The following is a 26,997-nucleotide window of genomic DNA, read 5'->3' on the forward strand; positions in this document are numbered from 1 at the left end:
CTCTCTCTCTCTCTCTACACTACTCCTCATGGAGGAATCTCTCTCTACACTACTCCTCATGGAGGAATCTCTCTCTACACTACTCCTCATGGAGGAATCTCTCTCTACACTACTCCTCATGGAGGACTCTCTCTCTCTCTCTCTCTCTCTCTACACTACTCCTCATGGAGGACTCTCTCTCTCTCTCTCTCTCTCTCTCTCTACACTACTCCTCATGGAGGAATCTCTCTCTACACTACTCCTCATGGAGGACTCTCTCTCTACACTACTCCTCATGGAGGAATCTCTCTCTCTCTCTCTCTCTCTACACTACTCCTCATGGAGGAATCTCTCTCTCTCTCTCTCTCTCTCTCTCTCTCTCTCTACACTACTCCTCATGGAGGACTCTCTCTCTCTCTCTACACTACTCCTCATGGAGGAATCTCTCTCTACACTACTCCTCATGGAGGAATCTCTCTCTACACTACTCCTCATGGAGGAATCTCTCTCTACACTACTCCTCATGGAGGAATCTCTCTCTACACTTCTCCTCATGGAGGACTCTCTCTCTCTCTCTCTCTCTCTCTCTCTCTCTACACTACTCCCCATGGAGGAATCTCTCTCTACACTACTCCTCATGGAGGAATCTCTCTCTACACTACTCCTCATGGAGGAATCTCTCTCTACACTACTCCTCATGGAGGACTCTCTCTCTACACTACTCCTCATGGAGGAATCTCTCTCTCTCTACACTACTCCTCATGGAGGACTCTCTCTCTCTCTACACTACTCCTCATGGAGGACTCTCTCTCTACACTACTCCTCATGGAGGAATCTCTCTCTACACTACTCCTCATGGAGGACTCTCTCTCTCTCTCTCTCTCTCTCTCTACACTACTCCCCATGGAGGAATCTCTCTCTCTCTCTCTCTCTCTCTACACTACTCCCCATGGAGGAATCTCTCTCTACACTACTCCCCATGGAGGAATCTCTCTCTACACTACTCCTCATGGAGGAATCTCTCTCTACACTACTCCTCATGGAGGACTCTCTCTCTCTCTCTCTCTCTCTATCTCTACACTACTCCTCATGGAGGACTCTCTCTCTCTCTCTCTCTCTACACTACTCCTCATGGAGGAATCTCTCTCTACACTACTCCTCATGGAGGAATCTCTCTCTACACTACTCCTCATGGAGGAATCTCTCTCTACACTACTCCTCATGGAGGAATATCTCTCTACACTACTCCTCATGGAGGAATATCTCTCTACACTACTCCTCATGGAGGAATCTCTCTCTACACTACTCCTCATGGAGGAATCTCTCTCTACACTACTCCTCATGGAGGAATCTCTCTCTACACTACTCCTCATGGAGGAATCTCTCTCTACACTACTCCTCATGGAGGAATCTCTCTCTACACTACTCCTCATGGAGGAATCTCTCTCTCTCTCTACACTACTCCCCATGGAGGAATCTCTCTCTACACTACTCCTCATGGAGGAATCTCTCTCTCTCTCTACACTACTCCTCATGGAGGACTCTCTCTCTACACTACTCCTCATGGAGGAATCTCTCTCTACAATACTCCTCATGGAGGAATCTCTCTCTACACTACTCCCCATGGAGGAATCTCTCTCTCTCTCTCTACACTACTCCTCATGGAGGAATCTCTCTCTCTCTCTCTACACTACTCCCCATGGAGGAATCTCTCTCTCTACACTACTCCCCATGGAGGAATCTCTCTCTCTCTCTCTACACTACTCCTCATGGAGGAATCTCTCTCTCTACACTACTCCTCATGGAGGAATCTCTCTCTCTCTCTACACTACTCCTCATGGAGGAATCTCTCTCTCTCTCTACACTACTCCTCATGGAGGAATCTCTCTCTACACTACTCCTCATGGAGGAATCTCTCTCTCTCTACACTACTCCTCATGGAGGAATCTCTCTCTCTCTCTCTCTCTCTCTCACACTCTCACTCTCTCTCTCTCTCGCTCTCGCTCTCTCGCTCTCTCGCTCTCTCGCTCTCTCGCTCTCTCGCTCTCTCGCTCTCTCGCTCTCTCGCTCTCTCGCTCTCTCGCTCTCTCGCTCTCTCGCTCTCACTGACTCCTACTCAGACAAAATCCCACTAATTTATCAGGCCTGCATTTTTAGAGCATCTTTTTGGTCTATCTGAAAAGGGGTAGGCGGTAAACAACATGAACAAATAAAAGCCACCTGAAGACCTCGTCCCTTTTTCCCACTACGAGACATGAAGGAGAGTCTGAGGAACCGGGTGGCGAAAGAGAATTCTACTTTTCACATTACACCCTTACCTTTCGTTGTGGCTTGGACCGCAGCTCAAATTGAGCGTCAGTATCACAGGAGCCACTAGCCAGTAAGCACAAACAATTCAACAATGACACACTTTTATTCTAAAAACATATTACACTATTGAATAATGCAATATTTCACACGTCTGTACGTGCAGACAATTAAAGGGTTTATTGTCTGGTTTGTAGGCTACACATTACGTTTTATCAAGACAAAAGCACAGTTGCTATAGCAGCAAGTCTTCAAGTACCGTTTGCCTGTCGGAAATGAACGATTCATCCTCTCAAACCAATATAAAGTACAATAGGCTTACTTTACAACAAACCAGGCTTCCTTGACTTATCTCTCTCTCTCTCTCTGTCTGAAAAATGATTACGTTCCTGAAATGCCAAACGGTTGAACAGGAAAACTTACCATAGATTACCAATCCGCTGGACAAAGTTCCCATATAGATTGCTAGTCAGAGACCAGTACAAAGTTGACATTATCTCTATCCATAAAACCTCTTCCTGAGCCCCCCCTCTGTTCCACACTGTGTGATCCTGATTCAACTGGTCAGCTCATCATCAAGCCCTTGATGAGTTGAATCACATGCGTTAGTCATGGAATAGGCCAGATTACTGGATGTAGCTAGGGTGGGAGTGGGAGATAACGTGTTGAAGTTAATGTGAGGGAGGATCAGAACACACACACACACACACACATCATGGTAATCCTGATGAACCCTCCCATAATGGTCTGTCTCCAGCACTGCCACATGATAGACAGCTGTTGAGATGTGCTCAGACAGTTAAGATGACAGGGCTTCAGGAGGCTAATAGATAGTACACACAGGGCCTTAGAGAGAGAAACTCTAAAAGGGCAACTTGTTACATACTCTATCACAGTTCCATATAGGGGGGCATTGCCCCCTAGACACTGACCTAAGATAAACTCTAAAAGGGCAACTTGTTACATACTCTATGACAGATCCATATAGGGGGGCATTGCCCCCTAGACACTGACCTAAGATAAACTCTAAAATGGCAACTTGTTACATACTCTATGACAGATCCATATAGGGGGGCATTGCCCCCTAGAGACTGACCTAAGATAAACTCTAAAAGGGCAACTTGTTACATACTCTATGACAGATCCATATAGGGGGACATTGCCCCCTAGACACTGACCTAAGATAAACTCTAAAAGGGCAACTTGTTCTCCCCATTGCTGATAAACTAACTTTCTGTGTGCTCTCTCCTGCCCCCTTCAGGCTGCGTTGAAGAAGTACCAAGTGGAGCACAAGAGTAAGGGAGAGAGTCTGGAGAAGTGTCAGGCTGAACTGAAGAAACTCCGCAGGAAGAGCCAGGGCAGCAAGAACCCCTCCAAGTACGGAGAGAAGGAGATGCAGGTCAGTCTCTATGGAAGGGCCGACAGGCTCGGACGGACGCACGTCTACACGCATGGATGCACGCACACGCGGACAGACACATGGACACACGGCTGCTCTCTTTCTCTCACACGGCTGCTCACTCACTCACTCACTCACACAAGCAAGGGATAAAGGGTTCAACACACACTTTTGCTCACCTCAGGTCCAGGTCTGTTTGTGCCATCTTAGCTAGCTTTAGATGAGTAGTTGGTTAACAGTCTGATGGCCTTGGAACTACAGCTCCACCAGGCTGATGGCTAGCTTTAGATGGTTAGTTGGTAGTACAGCTCCACCAGGCTGATGGCTAGCTTTAGATGGTTAGTTGGTAGTACAGCTCCACCAGGCTGATGGCTAGCTTTAGATGGTTAGTTGGTAGTACAGCTCCACCAGGCTGATGGCTAGCTTTAGATGGTTAGTTGGTAGTACAGCTCCACCAGGCTGATGGCTAGCTTTAGATGGTTAGTTGGTAGTACAGCTCCACCAGGCTGATGGCTAGCTTTAGATGGTTAGTTGGTAGTACAGCTCCACCAGGCTGATGGCTAGCTTTAGATGGTTAGTTGGTAGTACAGCTCCACCAGGCTGATGGCTAGCTTTAGATGGTTAGTTTGTAGTACAGCTCCACCAGGCTGATGGCTAGCTTTAGATGGTTAGTTGGTAGTACAGCTCCACCAGGCTGATGGCTAGCTTTAGATGGTTAGTTGGTAGTACAGCTCCACCAGGCTGATGGCTAGCTTAATATGGTTAATTGGTAGTACAGCTCCACCAGGCTGATGGCTAGCTTTAGATGGTTAGTTGGTAGTACAGCTCCACCAGGCTGATGGCTAGCTTTAGATGGTTAGTTGGTAGTACAGCTCCACCAGGCTGATGGCTAGCTTTAGATGGTTAGTTGGTAGTACAGCTCCACCAGGCTGATGGCTAGCTTTAGATGGTTAGTTGGTAGTACAGCTCCACCAGGCTGATGGCTAGCTTAAGATGGTTAATTGGTAGTACAGCTCCACCAGGCTGATGGCTAGCTTTAGATGGTAGTACAGCTCCACCAGGCTGATGGCTAGCTTTAGATGGTTAGTTGGTAGTACAGCTCCACCAGGCTGATGGCTAGCTTTAGATGGTAGTACAGCTCCACCAGGCTGATGGCTAGCTTTAGATGGTTAGTTGGTAGTACAGCTCCACCAGGCTGATGGCTAGCTTTAGATGGTTAGTTGGTAATACAGCTCCACCAGGCTGATGGCTAGCTTTAGATGATTAGTTGGTAGTACAGCTCCACCAGGCTGATGGCTAGCTTTAGATGCTGATTAGATGCACACAGGGCCAGGACTGAGGGTGGAGAGTATTGGAGAACCGTGGACACAGTACTGCTCTGCCCTGAGTGTGGCAGGGAGAGAGAGGGCACACAGGCACACACACACACACACACACAGGAAGTAAGAAAACAAACTGTTTACTTGTCCTGTTTTGAAACCCTCACTCAGCTTTTTTTCTGTGTCTGTGTTACTCTGGCATGTATCAGTGATTGAAACACTCTGCTCAGGTCCCCTGTTACTGTAGCTCAGCCCTCAGGGTTGGGATGAACGCTGTGTAAAAGCAGGTCTGGTAGCTGTAGCAGGTTTGCTCTTGTAAATGTGTGATTCCAGAGTTAGTGTAAGACATGCAGTGTAGTGAGGAGTAGCCAGACATAACTGTCAGAGTTAGTGTAAGACCTGCAGTGTAGTGAGGGGTAGCCAGACATAACTGTCAGTGTTAGTGTAAGACCTGCAGTGTGATGAGGAGTAGCCAGACAGAACTGTCTGACATCCAGCTGTTCCATACTAAAGCTGGAGCCTGACTGCTGCTGTGAGACGGGATGCGGAAGCTGTTCAGGGACCATCAATAACATTTATTTAAATCAATCAAATGTATTTATAAAGTCCTTTTTACATCAGCTGATATCTCAAAGTGCTCTACAGAAACCCAGCCCCAAAAAAACAAACAGCAAGCAATGCAGATGTAGAAGCACGGTGGCTAGAAAACACTCTCTAGAAAGGCAGGAACCTAGGTAGAAACATAGAGAGGAACCAGGCTCTGAGGGGTGGCCAGTCCTCTTCTGGCTGTGCCGGATGGAGATTATAACAGAACATGGCCAAGATGTTCAAACGTTCATAGATGACCAGCATGGTCAAATAATAATAATCACAGTGGTTGTAGAGGGTGCAACAGGTCAGCACCCCAGGAGTAAATCACAGTTGTCTTTTCATAGCAGAGAGTTGATAACAGCAGGTCCGGGACAAGGTGATTGAGTAAAAAGCCCCCACACCACTAGAGGGATATCTTCAAACCACCAACTTACTACCCTGAGACAAGGCCGAGTACAGCCCATGAAGATCTCCCCCCACGGCACGAACCCGAGGGGGGCGCCAACCCGGACCGGAAGATCACATCAGCGATGCACCCCTCCTAGGGGGAGCTTTTCATGTTTTGCTGGGCTCCCCTGTTACCTCTCCTGGATGCTCCAGCCCTTCCTCTGGTGACAGGGACAGGCTAGAAGTGTTAGATGTGGCTTGCCACTGTGTGACGTTGGGACGATAAGCATTTCGCTACATGTGTATACAATAACATGTGATTTGATTTGATGAGGTTCTATCTATTCAAAGCATAGTTCGAAGATATTGAGCATCAAAGTTTTCAAATCCCAGATCTCAGAACTGTTTTGTAGTGACTTCTTCTTCTTTCATAACCCCTTAAGGTCCTCACCTTAAAGGTTCCTAAAGTGCAGAGTATCAAAACCCTGAGACATTTGTAAATATATCATTTTTAGAGGGGTGCAATTGCAGATAGAACCTTTAATGTTGAACCCAGATTGATATTTCAGAGCCGTAAGGTCCTATCTGACACAGTCCAGTTTAGACATGTTCAGTTTTTACTGGCAAAGACGTGTTGTTCTGATTGGTCCGTCTGTATTTGTTCAGGCTTTTGATTGGCTTGCATTGGGGTTTATGCAGATAGAACTTTCTAGTCTAGTACTTTTTTAAGAACCATCTGTATATGTATATGGGACTAACTCCTATGGGACTAACTCCTATGGGACTAACTCCTATGGGACTAACTCCTATGGGACTAACTCCTATGGGACTAACTCCTATGGGACTAACTCCTATGGGACTAACTCCTATGGGACTAACTCCTATGGGACTAACTCCTATGGGACTAACTCCTATGGGACTAACTCCTATGGGACTATGGGACTAACTCCTATGGGACTAACTCCTATGGGACTAACTCCTATGGGACTAACTCCTATGGGACTAACTCCTATGGGACTAACTCCTATGGGACTAACTCCTATGGGACTAACTCCTATGGGACTAACTCCTATGGGACTAACTCCTATGGGACTAACTCTTATTTGACAAAAATGTCAGATTGAAGCTTAGTCTCAAGGTGTCGGTATTGTGTCTGTCAGAGTACCAGGGAGAGAGTGTTGAGTACTGTGATGTATAGAGCACTATCTAACACTGTCTCCAGCCCAATTCCTTTAGCAGACTTATGTTACCTCGTAATATTTATTCTACTACCTCACCCACAGCATACCATGGGTCATCCTCAGTCAGTCCCATCCTCCCCTGAAAGCTCGATTCAGTATATTTTATCAGGGAGTCAAACTCCGACCAAGGCCTCTTTATACAGATGAGCTCTGAATGACAAAACTCCGACCAAGTCCTCTTTATACAGATGAGCTCTGAATGACAAACTCCGACCAAGTCCTCTTTATACAGATGAGCTCTGAATGTCAAACTCCGACCAAGTCCTCTTTATACAGATGAGCTCTGAATGACAAACTCCAACCAAGTCCTCTTTATACAGATGAGCTCTGAATGACAAAACTCCGACCAAGGCCTCTTTATACAGATGAGCTCTGAATGACAAACTCTGACCAAGTCCTCTTTATACAGATGAGCTCTGAATGACAAACTCCGACCAAGTCCTCTTTATACAGATGAGCTCTGAATGACAAACTCCGACCAAGTCCTCTTTATACAGATGAACTCTGAATGACAAACTCCGACCAAGGCCTCTTTATACAGATGAACTCTGAATGACAAACTCCGACCAAGTCCTCTTTATACAGATGAGCTCTGAATGACAAAAATACACACAGGAAATGCAAAACAAAAACAATGTCACAGAAAACAAACACATCGGCCGTGTCCCAATTCCCATACTTGCATTCTAAATAGTAGGCATTTTAGGTTTTCGAGAATAGAACGTTTTAGTAGTGTGAAATTTAAACAATCAGGTATGCTTTAAATGTGAGGATGTTATACTAATTTTGGCTTTTCATCTAGTAGAATTCACTGAGGGAGAGAACAGTCTTTCCAGACTGTTTGACAACAGCTGTTAATGAGATAAGAGGACATGATGCACCCGAATCAACCAATGGCGCATTAGGGTTACACATTCTCTGTTGGGGTGAGCCTAGTATGTTGATTAAAAAAGTATGGCTTGGCTGTTCGCTTTGTTGGGCCCACCTGCAGACAGGTCCAACTCATCTAGCCTTGGTCCTAATAACACACGGTACCTTACCAGGGAGAGGAGAAAGCAATCTCCCTTCTCATTTTCACACTGCTCAATTTTCCTGATCATATCATGTACAGTATGGCCGTGAGGGAGGGAGGGGGGGGGGGGAGGGAGGGGGGAGTCAACTCATTTGTGCTGGAGCCCCACTGGGACTAAGCAACTACAGCTTACAGTCCCCCTCACACACACACAAACGCGCAAACACACACTCCACTGGGACTACAGAACCGCAGCCTACAGTCCGACACAGACTCTTATACCGCCAACATTGAAACAACAGCCAGCAACAGTAGTACCTCACCAGCCTGGGAATAACAACCAGCTACAGTAGTACCTCACCAGCCTTGGAACAACAGCCAGCTACAGTAGTACCTCACCAGCCTGGGAACAGCAGCCAACTACAGTAGTACCTCACCAGCCTGGGAACAACAGCCAGCTACAGTAGTACCTCACCAGCCTGGAACAGCAGCCAACTACAGTAGTACCTCACCAGCCTGGGAACAACAGCCAGCTACAGTAGTACCTCACCAGCCTGGAACAGCAGCCAACTACAGTAGTACCTCACCAGCCTGGGAATAACAGCCAGCTACAGTAGTACCTCACCAGCCTGGGAACAACAGCCAACTACATTAGTACCTCACCAGCCTGGGAACAGCAGCCAGCTACAGTAGTACCTCACCAGCCTGGAACAGCAGCCAACTACAGTAGTACCTCACCAGCCTGGGAATAACAGCCAGCTACAGTAGTACCTCACCAGCCTGGGAACAACAGCCAACTACAGTAGTACCTCACCATCCTGGGAACAACAGCCAACTACAGTAGTAACTCACCAGCCAACTACAGTAGTACCTCGCCAGCCTGGGAACAACAGCCAGCTACAGTAGTACCTCACCAGCCTGGGAACAACAGCCAACTACAGTAGTAACTCACCAGCCTGGGAACAACAGCCAGCTACAGTAGTACCTCACCAGCCTGGGAACAACAGCCAACTACAGTAGTACCTCACCAGCCTGGGAACAACAGCCAGCTACAGTAGTACCTCACCAGCCAACTACAGTAGTACCTCACCAGCCTGGGAACAACAGCCAACTACAGTAGTACCTCCCCAGCCTGGGAACAACAGCCAACTACAGTAGTACCTCACCAGCCTGGGAATAACAGCCAACTACAGTAGTACCTCACCAGCCTGGGAACAACAGCCAACTACAGTAGTACCTCACCAGCCTGGTAACAGCAGCCAGCTACAGTAGTACCTCCCCAGCCTGGGAACAGCAGCCAGCTACAGTAGTACCTCACCAGCCTGGGAATAACAGCCAACTACAGTAGTAACTCACCAGCCTGGGAACAGCAGCCAACTACAATAGTAACTCACCAGCCTGGGAACAACAGCCAGCTACAGTAGTACCTCACCAGCCTGGTAACAACAGCCAACTACAGTAGTACCTCACCAGCCAACTACAGTAGTACCTCACCAGCCTGGGAACAGCAGCCAGCTACAGTAGTACCTCACCAGCCTGGGAACAACAGCCAACTACAGTAGTACCTCACCAGCCTGGTAACAACAGCCAACTACAGTAGTACCTCACCAGCCTGGGAACAGCAGCCAGCTACAGTAGTACCTCACCAGCCTGGGAACAACAGCCAACTACAGTAGTACCTCACCAGCCTGGGGGGACTATATCTAACATGGTAATGCTATCAGAGAAACTGATTAAAAGATGATTGATTGTAATGAATCATTCTAACACACACCTTCTAACAGGGTTGTGAATGTTGAACGCTGATGTTGTTTTTCCTCATAATATAATACACACTCTAAACACGTGTTTAAGATGGCGGTGGGTGTGACAGAATGTTTTCTTCTCTTCTGTTGTGTCAGGGAAGTAAATGATGTGTGAGTGCAGTCTGGTGGAGGACAGGAATGGTTAGGTTCTCTGTTTGTTGTTCGCTCTCTGTGAGTGCAGTCTGGTGGAGGACAGGAATGGTTAAGGTTCTCTGTGTTTGTTGTTCGCTCTCTGTCTGTCTTTTTCACCATCTCTTTCCCACTTCCCTCCCCCTCCTACATCCCTGTGCTCAGTGCTTTTTCTTTGCCTTTTGTAGCACGACACACACACCCCAACATCACACACACACACACACACACACACACACACACACACACACACACACACACACACACACACACACCCCAACACCACACACACACACACACGCGCTGCTTAGTAGCCCTGTGATGTTAATGTTACTAATGATCTCGTTATGTCGTTGACTAGAGTGGACCAAGGCTAGATGCAGCAGGAAGGACCTTCAGATGAATATTACACTCCCCAACACCACACACACACCCCAACACCACACACACACACACACACACACACACACCCCAACACTACACACACACACACCCCAACACCACACACACACACACACACACACACACACACACACACCCCAACACTACACACACACACACCCCAACACACACACACACACACACACACACACACACACACACACACACACACACACACACACACACACACCCCAACACTACACACACACACACCCCAACACCACCCACACACACACACACACACCCCAACACTACACACACACACACCCCAACACCACACACACACACACACCACACACACACACACACACCCTAACACTACACACACACACACCCCAACACTACACACACACACACCCCAACACCACACACACACACACACACACACACACACACACACACCCCAACACTACACACACACACACCCCAACACCACACACACACACACACACCACACACACACACACACACCCCAACACCACACACACACACACACCCACCCCAACACCACACACACACACACACCCACCCCAACACCACACACACACACACCCCAACACCACACACACATCCCAACACCACACACACACACACCACACACACACCTCGACGCCACACATGCGCACACCCCCGACGCTGTCCTAACCGATTGTATATACAGTTGAAGTCAGAAGTTTTCATACACTTAGGTTGGAGACATTAAAACTCGTTTTTCAACCAGTCCACAAATTTCTTGTTGACAAACTATTGTTTTTGCAAGTCGGTTAGGATCTACTTGTGCGTGACACAAGTAAATGTTCCAACAATAGTTTACAGACAGATTATTTCACTTATAATTCACTGTAACACAATTCCAGTGGGTCAGAAGTTTACATACACTAAGTTGACTGCCTTTAAAGAGCTTGGAAAATTCCAGAAAATAATATCATGGCTTTAGAAGCTTCTGATAGGCTAATTGACATAATTTGAGTCAATTGGAGGTGTACCTGTGGATGTATTTCAAGGCCTACCTTCAAACTCAGTGCCTCTTTGCTTGACATCATGGGAAAATCTAAAGAAATCAGCCAAGACCTCAGAAAAATATTGTAGACCTCCACAAGTATGGTTCATCCTTGGGAGCAATTTCCAAATGCCTGAAGATACCACGCTCATCTGTATAAACAATAGTACGCAAGTATAAAACTATGGGACCACGCAGCCGTCGTACCGCTCAGGAAGGAGACGCGCTCTGTCTCCTAGTAATGAACATACTTTGGTGCGAAAAGTGCAAATCAATCCCCAACAACAGCAAAGGACCTTGTGAAGAGACTGGAGGAAACAGGTACAAAAGTATCTATATCCACAGTAAAAATGCGTCCTATATCGACATAACCTGAAAGGCCACTCAGCAAGGAAGAAGCCACTGCTCCAAAACTGCCAGACTACGGTTTGCAACTGCACACGGGGACAAAGATCGTACTTTTTGGAGAAATTCCTCTGGTCTGATGAAACAAAAATAGAACTGTTTGGCCATAATGACCATCATCATGTTTGGAGGAAAAAGGGGGTTGCTTGCAAGCCGAAGAACACCATCCCAACCGTGAAGCACAGGGTTGGCAGCCTCATGTTGTAGGGGTGATTTGCTGCAGGATTGACTGATGCACTTCACAAAATACATGGCATCATGAGGATGGAAAATTATGTGGATATATTGAAGGAACATCACAAGACATCAGTTCAAGCTTGGTCGCAACTGGGTCTTCCAAATGGTCAATGACCCCAAGCATACTTCCAAAGTTGTGGCAAAATGGCTTAAGGACAACAAAGTCAAGGCCATCACAAAGCCCTGACCTCAATCCTGTAGAAAATTTGTGGGCAGAATTGAAAAAGCGTGTGCAAGCAAAGAAGCCTAGATCCTGACTCAGTTACACCAGCTCTGTCAAGAGGAATGGGCCAAAATTCACCCAACTTATTGTGGGAAGCTTGTGGAAGACTACCCAAAACATTTGACCCAAGTTAAACAATTTAAGGGCAATGCTACCAAATACTAATTGAGTGTATGTATACGTCTGACCCACTGGGAATGTGATGAAAGAAATAAAAGCTGAAATAAATCATTCTGACGTGTGTGTGTGTGTGTGTGTGTGTGTGTGTGTGTGTGTGTGTGTGTGTGTGTGTGTGTGTGTGTGTGTGTGTGTGTGTGTGTGTGTGTGTGTGTGTGTGTGTGTGTGTGTGCAGTGAAGAGGCGACTCTGGGATGCTGTCCTTCTAGGCAGAGTTCCTCTGTCCAGTGGCTGTGTTCTTTTGCCCATCTTAATCTTTTATTTTTATTAGCCAGTCTGAGATATGGCTTTTTCTTTGCAACTGCGTGGAAGGCCAGCATCGCGGAGTCACCTCTTCAAAACTGCTGTTTTGCGGGTACTATGTAATGAAGCTGCCAGTTGAGGACTTGTGTGGCACCTGTTTGTCAAACTAGACACTCTAATGTACTTGTCCTTTTGCTCAGTTGTGCACCGGGGCCTCCCACTCCTCTTTCTATTCTGGTTTGAGCCAGTTTGCGCTGTTCTGTGAAGGGAGCAGTGCACAGCGTTGTACGAGATCTTCAGTTTCTTGGCAATTTCTCGCATGGAATGGCCTTCATTTCTCAGAACAAGAATAGACTGATGAGTTTCAGAGGAAAGTTCTTTGTGCTTTTCTTTAAAAAACAAGGACATTTCTAAGTGACCCCAAACTTTTGAACAGAAATGGATGGATGGATGGATGGATGGATAGAGAGGGAGAGAGAGAGAGAGATAGATGGATAGGATGGTTGTGTGTGCAGGAATAAAGCACAGGAACAGCATCATGTACTGTTCATTCTTTTATTAGTCTTTGATGCCCAGCACTTCTGGATACATGTAGCATGGGCCCATCACCTACACACAGTTCAGAAATGAACCGGCTATAAGTTTTAGTGAGCTTCCTTGGTCTGGAATAATGGACTAGACTATTGATCTCCTACTCAATCATCAAGTTTGCCGATGATACAACAGTTGTAGGCCTGATTTACTAACAGTGACAGCCTACAAGGAGGAGGTGAGAGCCCTGGTGGAGTGGTGCCGGGAAAACAGCCTCTCCCTTAATGTCAACAAAACAAAGGAGCTGATCGTGGACTTGCAGAGAGAACACACCCCCATCCACATCGATGGGGCTGCTCTGGAGAGGGTGAAAAGCTTCAAGTTCCTCTGCTTGCACATCACTGACAATCTGAAATGGTCCACTCACACAGACAGTGTGGTGACGAAGGCGCAATAGCACCTCTTCAACCTCAGGAGGCTGAAGAAATGTCACAGGAAGGCAGAGAAGATCATCATGGACCTCAGCCACCACCTGAGCCTGACCTCAGCCACCACCTGAGCCTGACCTCAGCCACCACCTGAGCCTGACCTCAGCCACCACCTGAGCCTGACCTCAGCCACCACCTGAGCCTGACCTCAGCCACCACCTGAGCCTGACCTCTGCCACCACCTGAGCCTGACCTCTGCCACCACCTGAGCCTGACCTCTGCCACCACCTGAGCCTGACCTCTGCCACCACCTGAGCCTGACCTCTGCCACCACCTGAGCCTGACCTCTGCCACCACCTGAGCCTGACCTCTGCCACCACCTGAGCCTGACCTCTACCACCACCTGAGCCTGACCTCTGCCACCACCTGAGCCTGACCTCTGCCACCACCTGAGCCTGACCTCTGCCACCACCTGAGCCTGACCTCTGCCACCACCTGAGCCTGACCTCTGCCACCACCTGAGCCTGACCTCTGCCACCACTTGAGCCTGACCTCTGCCACCACCTGAGCCTGACCTCTGCCACCACCTGAGCCTGACCTCTGCCACCACCTGAGCCTGACCTCTGCCACCACCTGAGCCTGACCTCTGCCACCACCTGAGCCTGACCTCAGCCACCACCTGAGCCTGACCTCAGCCACCACCTGAGCCTGACCTCAGCCACCACCTGAGCCTGACCTCAGCCACCACCTGAGCCTGACCTCAGCCACCACCTGAGCCTGACCTCAGCCACCACCTGAGCCTGACCTCAGCCACCACCTGAGCCTGACCTCTGCCACCACCTGAGCCTGACCTCTGCCACCACCTGAGCCTGACCTCTGCCACCACCTGAGCCTGACCTCAGCCACCACCTGAGCCTGACCTCAGCCACCACCTGAGCCAGGCAGGCCAAAGCTCCATCCCACCAAAACAGGCTGAAATGTCAGTCTTTTCAAACGTGCTGGTCCAGATACTGTCTTTTCTCTCTCTCGCTCTCTCACTCTGCAGTATGTAGCGTGACTCATTCCACAGCAGTCTAACTTTTTCACGAAACAGAAATAACTAATAAAGAAGAGAATAAAACCATCTTCATCTTGTCAGACTTCTGTATTCCATTCTGTGCTGTAATGGTTCATTGGAATGGTTCCCATCACGACTACTGACTCGCTTTATTGCTCTACTCTGACTAGGGGACACGGACACACACGCGCGTACACACACACACACACACAGAGACACACACAGACACACAGACACACACACACACACACACACACAGAGACACACACAGACACACACACACACAGACACACACACACACACACAGCGAGAGAGACAGGAATCTCTAGTCATGATCCTTCCATCTCAGGTTGTGTCTGCTCTGAGTTGTTGTAAAGAATAGTTGGTGGGTTTATCCTAATGCACAAGCTATTTCATCCAACTAAATGAGTTTTGATGTTGTTCAGTTTCATCTGTCTGGTTTTGTTGATTCCAACGCAGTTGAAATTCCAATGTACGGGTGTCCACTGTTCGTCAGTGGGGAAACAGCGCCCAGCACTGGTGAAGATGTGTAACTGCTCTGTCTCAAACACAACCAAACAACCTAATGGAAGAAAACTGAACTCTCCTTTTTGTTGCAAAGGTTTTCCATTTGGAGTAAACATTTTCCATTACAAAACATTTTTTTCAAATTTTCGCTCTGGTCTTCGTCTAATGAATACACCCCAGAGCTCAGTGTATAGTGGCACATTTCAAATCTAATCAGCCTCGTTCCTTTCAGTTCTAATCAGCCTCGTTCCTTTCAAATCTAATCAGCCTCGTTCCTTTCAGTTCTAATCAGCCTCGCTCTAATCAGCCTTGTTCCTTTCAGTTCTAATCAGCCTCGTTCCTTTCGGTTCTAATCAGCCTCGTTCCTTTCAGTTCTAATCAGCCTCGTTCCTTTCGGTTCTAATCAGCCTCGTTCCTTTCAGTTCTAATCAGCCTCGCTCTAATCAGCCTCGTTCCTTTCGGTTCTAATCAGCCTCGTTCCTTTCGGTTCTAATCAGCCTCGTTCCTTTCAGCTCGAATCAGCCTTGTTCCTTTAAGTTCTAATCAGCCTCGTTCTAATCAGCCTCGTTCCTTTCGGTTCTAATCAGCCTCGTTCCTTTCGGTTCTAATCAGCCTCGTTCTAATCAGCCTCGTTCCTTTCGGTTCTAATCAGCCTCGTTCCTTTCAGCTCGAATCAGCCTCGTTCCTTTCGGTTCTAATCAGCCTCGTTCCTTTCGGTTCTAATCAGCCTCGTTCTAATCAGCCTCGACTGATGAAGCTACGGGAGAATAGGGTATTATGATTGAATATGATTGTTGTGAGATTTCTGTATTGTGTGTGGATCGAGAGTGAGAGAGCGGTCTCATTAGATACTGTCTGTCACTCACACTGTAGAGATATGATACAAGTCAATAACAATGGCTGACTGGCTGGGAGCTGCACTCTTGTCTGTGTGTGTGTGTGTGTGTGTGTGTTGGAACAGAGTCATATATCTGATCTCCAGTGTGTCGGAGATGAATAAACTCTCTTTCCCAGAATGAGTGTTCTCACATGGGAATGCCACTGTTATTATGAAGTTCATTATCAACACACAGACAGACCTGCCACTGTTATTACTGAGTTCATTATCAACACACAGACAGACCTGACACTGTTATTACGGAGTTCATTATCAACACACCGACAGACCTGACACTGTTATTACGGAGTTCATTATCAACACACAGACAGACCTGCCAGACTGTTATTACGGAGTTCATTATCAACACACAGACAGACCTGACACTGTTATTACGGAGTTCATTATCAACACACAGACAGACCTGCCACTGTTATTACGGAGTTCATTATCAACACACAGACAGACCTGCCACTGTTATTACGGAGTTCATTATCAACACACCGACAGACCTGCCACTGTTATTACGGAGTTCATTATCAACACACAGACAGGCCTGACACTGTTATTACTGAGTTCATTATCAACACACCGACAGACCTGACACTGTTATTACTGAGTTCATTATCAACACACCGACAGACCTGACACTGTTATTACGGAGTTCATTATCAACACACACAGGGGCACAATGGCTGTTTACAACACAGTTTACATGGACTTAGTGTTTTGTCCTAACATCTAAAGGTGTGTTTTGGAGGGCCACTGTCTCACCTCTTGTCTCCTCTGTTTTGTCCTGTAGTTTGTGGAGACCATCAGTAGTAAGCAGAGTGAACTGGACACCTTCATAGCAGAGGGCTACAAGACTGCTCTGTCTGAGGAGCGCAGGAGGTACTGTTTCCTGGTGGACAGACAGTGTGCTGTGGCCAAGAACAGCAGCGCCTACCACGGCAAGGTAAGGGTTAACACAACTGGCTCTGTGGGGTGGTTGTGTGTGTGGGGGGGGGGGGTTGTTGTCCAGGTGGCAATGTAAAATGCATGGGTTTGGTATCTGTCTGTCTCAATGGCGTAATCAGTAATATTTTCTGATGTTTATAATGGTCATATAACTGAATGATAAGCCTATACTTCTCTGTAATATAATGTATATGTATATATATATATATATATATATATATATATATATATATATATATATATATATATATATATATATATATATATATGTGTATGTGTGTGTGTGTATATAACTCTGTGACCTTGGCTTGGGGTCATCTCATCACAACTCTATTTGACAAAACCGATTAAGGTATCATCCCAAATGGCACCCTATTCCCTATGTAGTGCACTACATTAGACCAGGGCCCTCTTTGAAAGGTTACCATTTGGGACATAATATATGACAGGCTGTTAGGAGATGTTGTGGCTTCATGATAGATCCAGTTGATATAATATTCATAGTCTATTTCATTGCTGCATATGAATAATACCGTATTTCCTGAGAAACGTCATGGAGAGGAGGATATGTAAAGAGGTTGTACAGGTGTGGGTGGATGGGTGGGTGTTAGTGCAGCTGTCTCCTGGGATCACTAAGGAGGGAGGGTGTGTGTGTGTGTGTGTGGCGGACGGGGCGACAAGTACGTACAAACACACACACTGCTGCTGACCATTTCTAGAACATGGAGTCCAGTGGTTTAATCAGCACGGGGGTGTGTGTGTGTGGGAAGAGCTCAAAGGCTGTGCTGAAGAGTCCTCTCCGAGAGAGGCGAAAGAGAGAGAGACTGGAGAGAGTAAGAGAGACTGGCGAGAGAGTGAGAGTACAGCTGCCGCAGCGAAGCATCTAGGTTGTGGTCTGGTGCAGCCTGGTTGGTTCTACACACACACACACAGGGACACACACACACAGGGACACACACACACGGACACACAGGGACACACACACGCACACACACACACACACGGACACACAGGGACACACACACACACAGGGACACACACACACACAGGGACACACACACACAGGGACACACACACACACACACACACACACACACACACACACACGGACACACACACACGGACACACACCGGGACACACACACACACACACAGGGACACACAGGGAAGCTGCTCTGCTCTCTGGGATGAATGGGGCTTAATAGAGGCTATCTCTTAAATGGCACCCTATTCCCTACATAGTGCACTAGTTTTGCCCAGAGCCCATACAAAGTAGGGTGGGAATAGAAAGCCATTTGGAACCCAGAGAGAGAGGGAATATAAGAGAGGAACAGAACAGGAATGTTGGAGGGAGAGTGAAAGTTACCATGAAAGATGACTGGAGATCTTCAAGGTGATGATGTCAAATCAAATCAAATCAAAATCAAATCAAATCAAATGATGTGTGTTAGATCAGAAGAGCTTGCTGTGGCAGACGTTGTAGTCAAGACGACAAGGATCTAAAGAAGTGGATCTCTAAATCTTAGTCGTGTGTTATAGCTTCCATCTCTAGAGAAGTAGATCTCTAAATCGTAGTCATGTGTTACAGCTTCCACGTGTTACACTAATCAATGACTGTTGTCTATAGACTCATCTGGTGTGTGTTGACTTATTGATTGATCTCTATCTGTCCAGGGTAAAGACCTGCTGACCCAGAAGATCCCAGTATGGCAGCAGGCTTGTTCAGACCCCAACAAGCTACCAGAGCGGGCCATGCTCCTAGCCCAGCAGATGGGCTCCGGGTCCAGCACGGGCACCGCTTCCCTGACCATGGGGGGATCCAGCCCCCTGAACACCTCCAAGTCTAACCTGTCCAACCTGGTCATCTCTGACCCCATCCCCGGGGCTCAGCCACTCCCTGTCCCCCCAGAACTGGCTGTCTTCATGGGTGGTGGGCTGGGGCACCAGGCGGTGAGTATTGGGCTGGGGCACCAGGCGGTGTGTGGTGGGTCTGGAGCACCAGGCGGTGAGTGGTGGGTCTGGAGCACCAGGCGGTGAGTGGTGGGTCTGGGGCACCAGGCGGTGTGTGGTGGGTCTGGGGCACCAGGCGGTGTGTGGTGGGTCTGGGGCACCAGGCGGTGTGTGGTGGGTCTGGGGCACCAGGCGGTGAGTGGTGGGTCTGGGTGAGCGGGCTGGTAATGTTGATGTCTGGGGAAGGTTTCTCTCACTCTGTAGGTGTTGGGAATATTAATATTCAGCTGTGAATTGTATTGGTTTTTATTAGTTCCTACCAAAGCAGCAGCTACTCTTCCTGGGGTTTATTATGGATCCCCATTAGTTCCTACCAAGACAGCAGCTACTCTTCCTGGGGTTTATTATGGATCCCCATTAGTTCCTGCCAAGACAGCAGCTACTCTTCCTGGGGTTTATTATGGATCCCCATTAGTTCCTGCCAAGACAGCAGCTACTCTTCCTGGGGTTTATTATGGATCCCCATTAGTTCCTGCCAAGACAGCAGCTACTCTTCCTGGGGTTTATTATGGATCCCCATTAGTTCCTGCCAAGACAGCAGCTACTCTTCCTGGGGTTTATTATGGATCCCCATTAGTTCCTGCCAAGACAGCAGCTACTCTTCCTGGGGTTTATTATGGATCCCCATTAGTTCCTGCCAAGACAGCAGCTACTCTTCCTGGGGTTTATTATGGATCCCCATTAGTTCCTGCCAAGACAGCAGCTACTCTTCCTGGGGTTTATTATGGATCCCCATTAGTTCCTGCCAAGACAGCAGCTACTCTTCCTGGGGTTTATTATGGATCCCCATTAGTTCCTGCCAAGACAGCAGCTACTCTTCCTGGGGTTTATTATGGATCCCCATTAGTTCCTGCCAAGACAGCAGCTACTCTTCCTGGGGTTTATTATGGATCCCCATTTAGTTCCTGCCAAGACAGCAGCTACTCTTCCTGGGGTTTATTATGGATCCCCATTAGTTCCTGCCAAGACAGCAGCTACTCTTCCTGGGGTTTATTATGGATCCCCATTAGTTCCTGCCAAGACAGCAGCTACTCTTCCTGGGGTTTATTATGGATCCCCATTAGTTCCTGCCAAGACAGCAGCTACTCTTCCTGGGGTTTATTATGGATCCCCATTAGTTCCTGCCAAGACAGCAGCTACTCTTCCTGGGGTTTATTATGGATCCCCATTAGTTCCTGCCAAGACAGCAGCTACTCTTCCTGGGGTTTATTATGGATCCCCATTAGTTCCTGCCAAGACAGCAGCTACTCTTCCTGGGGTTTATTATGGATCCCCATTAGTTCCTGCCAAGACAGCAGCTACTCTTCCTGGGGTCCAGCAACATTAAGGCAGTTATATACAAAATAAGAGGTTTAATGCAATCAGATAGGTAAAGGCGTCAGAGCGGTAAAGGTGTCAGAGCGGTAAAGGAGTCAGAGCGGTAAAGGTGTCAGAGCGGTAAAGGAGTCAGAGCGGTAAAGGAGTCAGAGCGGTAAAGGAGTCAGAGCGGTAAAGGAGTCAGAGCGGTAAAGGAGTCAGAGCGGTAAAGGAGTCAGAGCGGTAAAGGAGTCAGAGCGGTAAAGGAGTCAGAGCGGTAAAGGAGTCAGAGAGGTAAAGGAGTCAGAGAAGTTAAAGGAGTCAGAGCAGTTAAAGGAGTCAGAGCAGTTAAAGGAGTCAGAGCAGTTAAAGGAGTCAGAGCGGTAAAGGTGTCAGAACGGTAAAAGGTGTCAGAGCGGTAAAAGGTGTCAGAACGGTAAAAGGTGTCAGAGCGGTAAAAGGTGTCAGAGCGGTAAAAGGTGTCAGAACGGTAAAAGGTGTCAGAGCGGTAAAAGGTGTCAGAGCGGTAAGCGGTAAAGGAGTCAGAGCAGTTAAAGGTGTCAAATATATGAAGCACATGGAAGCATACAATATCTTTGAAGACGACAGAACAGACTCTAACAGAACTCTAGAAGTACATATCCTGAAGAAAATGTGGTGTGCACGCTAACTTGTGAATGATCAATTGATTGACTGATAGCCTGTACCTGTGAAAGTTGGTTTTGGTGCCTATAGCTTATTTGGCCAAGGAGCAGGACCATTTTAAATACCTACCACTGTATTACTGTGGTTCTCATTCAAACCCATGTAAATGTAGGCACGTTTTAAATGCTTATATTTGAAAAATATATAAACCGTATTAAATCTGAATGCGTGCAGATTTAAGTTGGGTCAGTCTGAACATCTCTGAACAAACATTAGTTTGACATTGATCTCTTAAACGGTTTAAGAGCAGAGTCAAATCCAAATACCTCCCATTCAAGCCTATGGAGCTTTTATTGACATTTTAAAAATGGTTTCATGAAGTATAAACTGAATGCAATGAATCTAATTGGGGTCAGTTTGGAGTTGACAGTTTAAACGGGGAAAGAGGAGATGAATCTAATTGGGGTCAGTTTGGAGTTGACAGTTTAAACGGGGAAAGAGGAGATGAATCTAATTGGGGTCAGTTTGGAGTTGACAGTTTAAACGGGGAAAGAGGAGATGAATCTAATTGGGGTCAGTTTGGAGTTGACAGTTTAAACGGGGAAAGAGGAGATGAATCTAATTGGGGTCAGTTTGGAGTTGACAGTTTAAACGGGGAAAGAGGAGATGAATAGAAATGACATATTTTATCAAGTCTATGGCCCGTTTCCTCCCCATTTGAAATGCATTAGGAGCTCATTTAAATATTGTTATAGTTTTAAAAAGTATAAATGCTACCCAAAATATTTCTTCAAGCAACCCGAGTTGGGGCAGTCTGGACATTGATTTCGTTTGAATAGTTTAAGTCGTTTAAGGGCTAATAATAATATGAGTATATAAGAAATGTAGAGAATACACACCTAATTACAACAAATGAATTGATACTCTTAATTTAAGCTTGGATTTCAGGCGAGTGTGTGTGTGTGTGAATAAATTGTCTCTGCTTCCTGAGTAAACAGACTAAATCAGCCTGTAGCCAGGGACTTCTGGCCCTCGGTGGGGAAGCTAAACTACTCATTTACATGTTACACTTTTAATGATGCAGCTTATTAATTAGGTATTAAACTCGTGTTGTAAGATGAGAAGTGGAGGCTTACATATGACCTATGAACAACACCTCTGTCTGAATATTCATTCTCTAACTGGATCTTTGCCAAAAGCTTTTATCCATCATTTCACTTTCTGAATAAACCAACAGGAAGTCAGTCAACAAACTGGTTAAATCGTCTCTGTGCTCCATGGCAGAAGATGAAGAATGGCAGGAAATTACCTCTAAAAGTTCTCTCTGCTGTCAAGAGGGGGGCCGCTAAAATGTTTTGCTCACATAGTTGCTGCATGTGTGGGTGCGGAGGTGGGTGCGGGTGTGTTAGTGCGGGTGTGGGTGCAGGTACGGATGCGGGTACCCCCATCATATTTGATTTGGCCCCACCCCCATCATATTTGATTTGGCCCCACCCCCATCAGATTTGATTTGGCCCCACCCCCATCAGATTTGATTTGGCCCCACCCCCATCAGATTTGATTTGGCCCCACCCCCATCAGATTTGATTTGGCCCCACCCCCATCAGATTTGATTTGGCCCCACCCCCATCAGATTTGATTTGGCCCCACCCCCATCAGATTTGATTTGGCCCCACCCCCATCAGATTTGATTTGGCCCCACCCCCATCAGATTTGATTTGGCCCCACCCCCATCATATTTGATTTGGCCCCACCCCCATCAGATTTGATTTGGCCCCACCCCCATCAGATTTGATTTGGCCCCACCCCCATCAAAGTAGCCTGTCCCTGTTCTAGACGAAACATTGAACGCAAGACTGTATATGGATATACTGTAGCTTCTCCCACACACACTATAGATACCAGACTGTATATGGATATACTGTAGCTTCTCCCACACACACTATAGATACCAGACTGTATATGGATATACTGTAGCTTCTCCCACACAACCTACACACACTATAGATACCAGACTGTATATGGATATACTGTAGCTTCTCCTACACACACTATAGATACCAGACTGTATATGGATATACTGTAACTTCTCCTACACAACCTACACACACTATAGATACCAGACTGTATATGGATATACTGTAGCTTCTCCTACACAACCTACACACACTATAGATACCAGACTGTATATGGATATACTGTAGCTTCTCCTACACACACTATAGATACCAGACTGTATATGGATATACTGTAGCTTCTCCTACACACACTATAGATACCAGACTGTATATGGATATACTGTAGCTTCTCCCACACAACCTACACACACTATAGATACCAGACTGTATATGGATATACTGTAGCTTCTCCTACACACACTATAGATACCAGACCGTATATGGATATACTGTAGCTTCTCCTATACACACTATAGATACCAGACTGTATATGGATATACTGTAGCTTCTCCCACACAACCTACACACACTATAGATACCAGACTGTATATGGATATACTGTAGCTTCTCCCACACACACTATAGATACCAGACTGTATATGGATATACTGTAGCTTCTCCCACACAACCTACACACACTATAGATACCAGACTGTATATGGATATACTGTAGCTTCTCCTACACAACCTACACACACTATAGATACCAGACTGTATATGGATATACTGTAGCTTCTCCCACACACTATAGATACCAGACTGTATATGGATATACTGTAGCTTCTCCCACACACACTATAGATACCAGACTGTATATGGATATACTGTAGCTTCTCCCACACACACTATAGATACCAGACTGTATATGGATATACTGTAGCTTCTCCCACACACACTATAGATACCAGACCAAATATGAATGTATGTACGGTATACTACTGTTGTTAATGTGTCATGTAGTGCACAGTTCCCCAACTGGTGGCCCGTCAAATTTACAGTCTACAAATGATCATGTTCCGGCCCACCGATCATGCGCTCAATCATTTTTTTGTTGTTGCCTGCAGCTAAATCTAGTTGATGATCCCTGCTGTAGTGCATGTTTCTGAATGTATATATTCCATGTTTCCAGAGGCTGATGGGTTCAGATGGGATGTCCATGGTGAACGGTACGACAGGACTCCACGGAGAGGAAGAGTACTGGACAGAGGGGGGGGTGTCAGTCTCCCAGCTCCAAGGAAGACCCTCCTCCCCCCAGGCCCCTTCCCTACCCCAGGGACAGGCCCCCACCCAGAGACAGGTCAGCACAGAACACAGAATTACATAGATAGTATATACCGGTAGTATATTGTACAATTGCTTGGCGATGGGAATTTAAAATTGATATCCTCCAGGGATCCATCTTAGTGTCTGCTAATGCTAAAATGTTATGTAAATGTGTGTCTGTTAATATTCAAGTGGATGCAGATGTTTCTGTAACTGTTGTTTCTACACTGGGTCAAAACAAGCAATGTGATTGGTTGAGAAGCGTTCTATGTGATTGGTGATCGCTTAGGTCACTTTGTTTTTGCCCATTCTAACGTTCAATTGAACAGTAACTGAATGCCTCGATGCCTGCCTGCCTGCTTTATAAAGCAAGCCACAGCTACGTGACTCACTGTCTGTAGGAGTGATATATTTTCATGAACGGGGTAGTGTACCTAATAAACTGTCTACTGAGCATATATATATATATATATATATATATATATATATATATATATATATACACACACACACACACACACACACAGTGCCTTGCGAAAGTATTCGGCCCCCTTGAACTTTGCGACCTTTTGCCACATTTCAGGTTTCAAACATAAAGATATAAAACTGTATTTTTTTGTGAAGAATCAACAACAAGTGGGACACAATCATGAAGTGGAACGACATTTATTGGATATTTCAAACTTTTTTAACAAATCAAAAACTGAAAAATTGGGCGTGCAAAATTATTCAGCCCCCTTAAGTTAATACTTTGTAGCGCCACCTTTTGCTGCGATTACAGCTGTAAGTCGCTTGGGGTATGTCTCTATCAGTTTTGCACATCGAGAGACTGACATTTTTTCCCATTCCTCCTTGCAAAACAGCTCGAGCTCAGTGAGGTTGGATGGAGAGCATTTGTGAACAGCAGTTTTCAGTTCTTTCCACAGATTCTCGATTAGATTCAGGTCTGGACTTTGACTTGGCCATTCTAACACCTGGATATGTTTATTTTTGAACCATTCCATTGTAGATTTTGCTTTATGTTTTGGATCATTGTCTTTTGGAAGACAAATCTCCGTCCCAGTCTCAGGTCTTTTGCAGACTCCATCAGGTTTTCTTCCAGAATGGTCCTGTATTTGGCTCCATCCATCTTCCCATCAATTTTAACCATCTTCCCTGTCCCTGCTGAAGAAAAGCAGGCCCAAACCATGATGCTGCCACCACCATGTTTGACAGTGGGGATGGTGTGTTCAGCTGTGTTGCTTTTACGCCAAACATAACGTTTGGCATTGTTGCCAAAAAGTTCAATTTTGGTTTCATCTGACCAGAGCACCTTCTTCCACATGTTTGGTGTGTCTCCCAGGTGGCTTGTGGCAAACTTTAAACAACACTTTTTATGGATATCTTTAAGAAATGGCTTTCTTCTTGCCACTCTTCCATAAAGGCCAGATTTGTGCAATATACGACTGATTGTTGTCCTATGGACAGAGTCTCCCACCTCAGCTGTAGATCTCTGCAGTTCATCCAGAGTGATCATGGGCCTCTTGGCTGCATCTCTGATCAGTCTTCTCCTTGTATGAGCTGAAAGTTTAGAGGGACGGCCAGGTCTTGGTAGATTTGCAGTGGTCTGATACTCCTTCCATTTCAATATTATCGCTTGCACAGTGCTCCTTGGGATGTTTAAAGCTTGGGAAATCTTTTTGTATCCAAATCCGGCTTTAAACTTCTTCACAACAGTATCTCGGACCTGCCTGGTGTGTTCCTTGTTCTTCATGATGCTCTCTGCGCTTTTAACAGACCTCTGAGACTATCACAGTGCAGGTGCATTTATACGGAGACTTGATTACACACAGGTGGATTGTATTTATCATCATTAGTCATTTAGGTCAACATTGGATCATTCAGAGATCCTCAGTGAACTTCTGGAGAGAGTTTGCTGCACTGAAAGTAAAGGGGCTGAATAATTTAGCACGCCCAATTTTTCAGTTTTTGATTTGTTAAAAAAGTTTGAAATATCCAATAAATGTCATTCCACTTCATGATTGTGTCCCACTTGTTGTTGATTCTTCACAAAAAAATACAGTTTTATATCTTTATGTTTGAAGCCTGAAATGTGGCAAAAGGTCGCAAAGTTCAAGGGGGGCGAATACTTTCGCAAGGCACTGTATATATCTCACACACACACACTGTATGTAGATAATATACAGGTCATGTAGATAATATACAGGTCATGTAGATAATATACAGGTAATGCATGTATCTCTATGCAGGTCAGTGAGCACTACTCCAATACCCTGCCCGTCCGCAGGCCTCAGCCTGCCAAGAACAAGACCTCTGTTGGTAAGAGAACTTAAGCTAACACTGCTAGTCTCTGGCAGATAACTGTATTCTGTTACGTTACTGTCTGGTAAGAGAACCGTATACTGCCAGCGTCACGTAAACAGGTTAATCTCCTCAAAGCAGATAGGAATAACAATGACGTTGTGAATCAGCTAGTCTTAGTAACCAAGTTAGCACCTAACATAGCATCTTCCTTAGTAAAAACTCTTCCAGGAGCCACATTGTGCTGTGTAG

General features: G+C 46.3%; 1 protein-coding gene across 5 annotated transcripts in view; it reads left to right on the forward strand.

The window, feature by feature from the left end:
* Positions 1-26,997, forward strand: part of LOC139402151 (BAR/IMD domain-containing adapter protein 2-like) — a 143,648-nt gene that overhangs the window by 98,923 nt on the left and 17,728 nt on the right. For all 5 annotated transcript variants that reach the window (XR_011633235.1, XM_071146236.1, XM_071146234.1 and 2 more), the window contains exons 6-10: positions 3,548-3,685; positions 17,118-17,270; positions 18,947-19,222; positions 24,311-24,478; positions 26,694-26,763. Coding sequence is in view for 4 of the 5 variants with exons in the window: in XM_071146236.1 (XP_071002337.1) it covers positions 3,548-3,685; positions 17,118-17,270; positions 18,947-19,222; positions 24,311-24,478; positions 26,694-26,763 (805 nt within the window). In the remaining variant the exon portion in view is untranslated. The remainder of the gene's footprint in view (positions 1-3,547; positions 3,686-17,117; positions 17,271-18,946; positions 19,223-24,310; positions 24,479-26,693; positions 26,764-26,997) is intronic.

The sequence above is a fragment of the Oncorhynchus clarkii genome, unplaced genomic scaffold (genome assembly GCF_045791955.1).
Source record: "Oncorhynchus clarkii lewisi isolate Uvic-CL-2024 unplaced genomic scaffold, UVic_Ocla_1.0 unplaced_contig_11082_pilon_pilon, whole genome shotgun sequence".
NCBI lineage: Eukaryota > Metazoa > Chordata > Actinopteri > Salmoniformes > Salmonidae > Oncorhynchus > Oncorhynchus clarkii.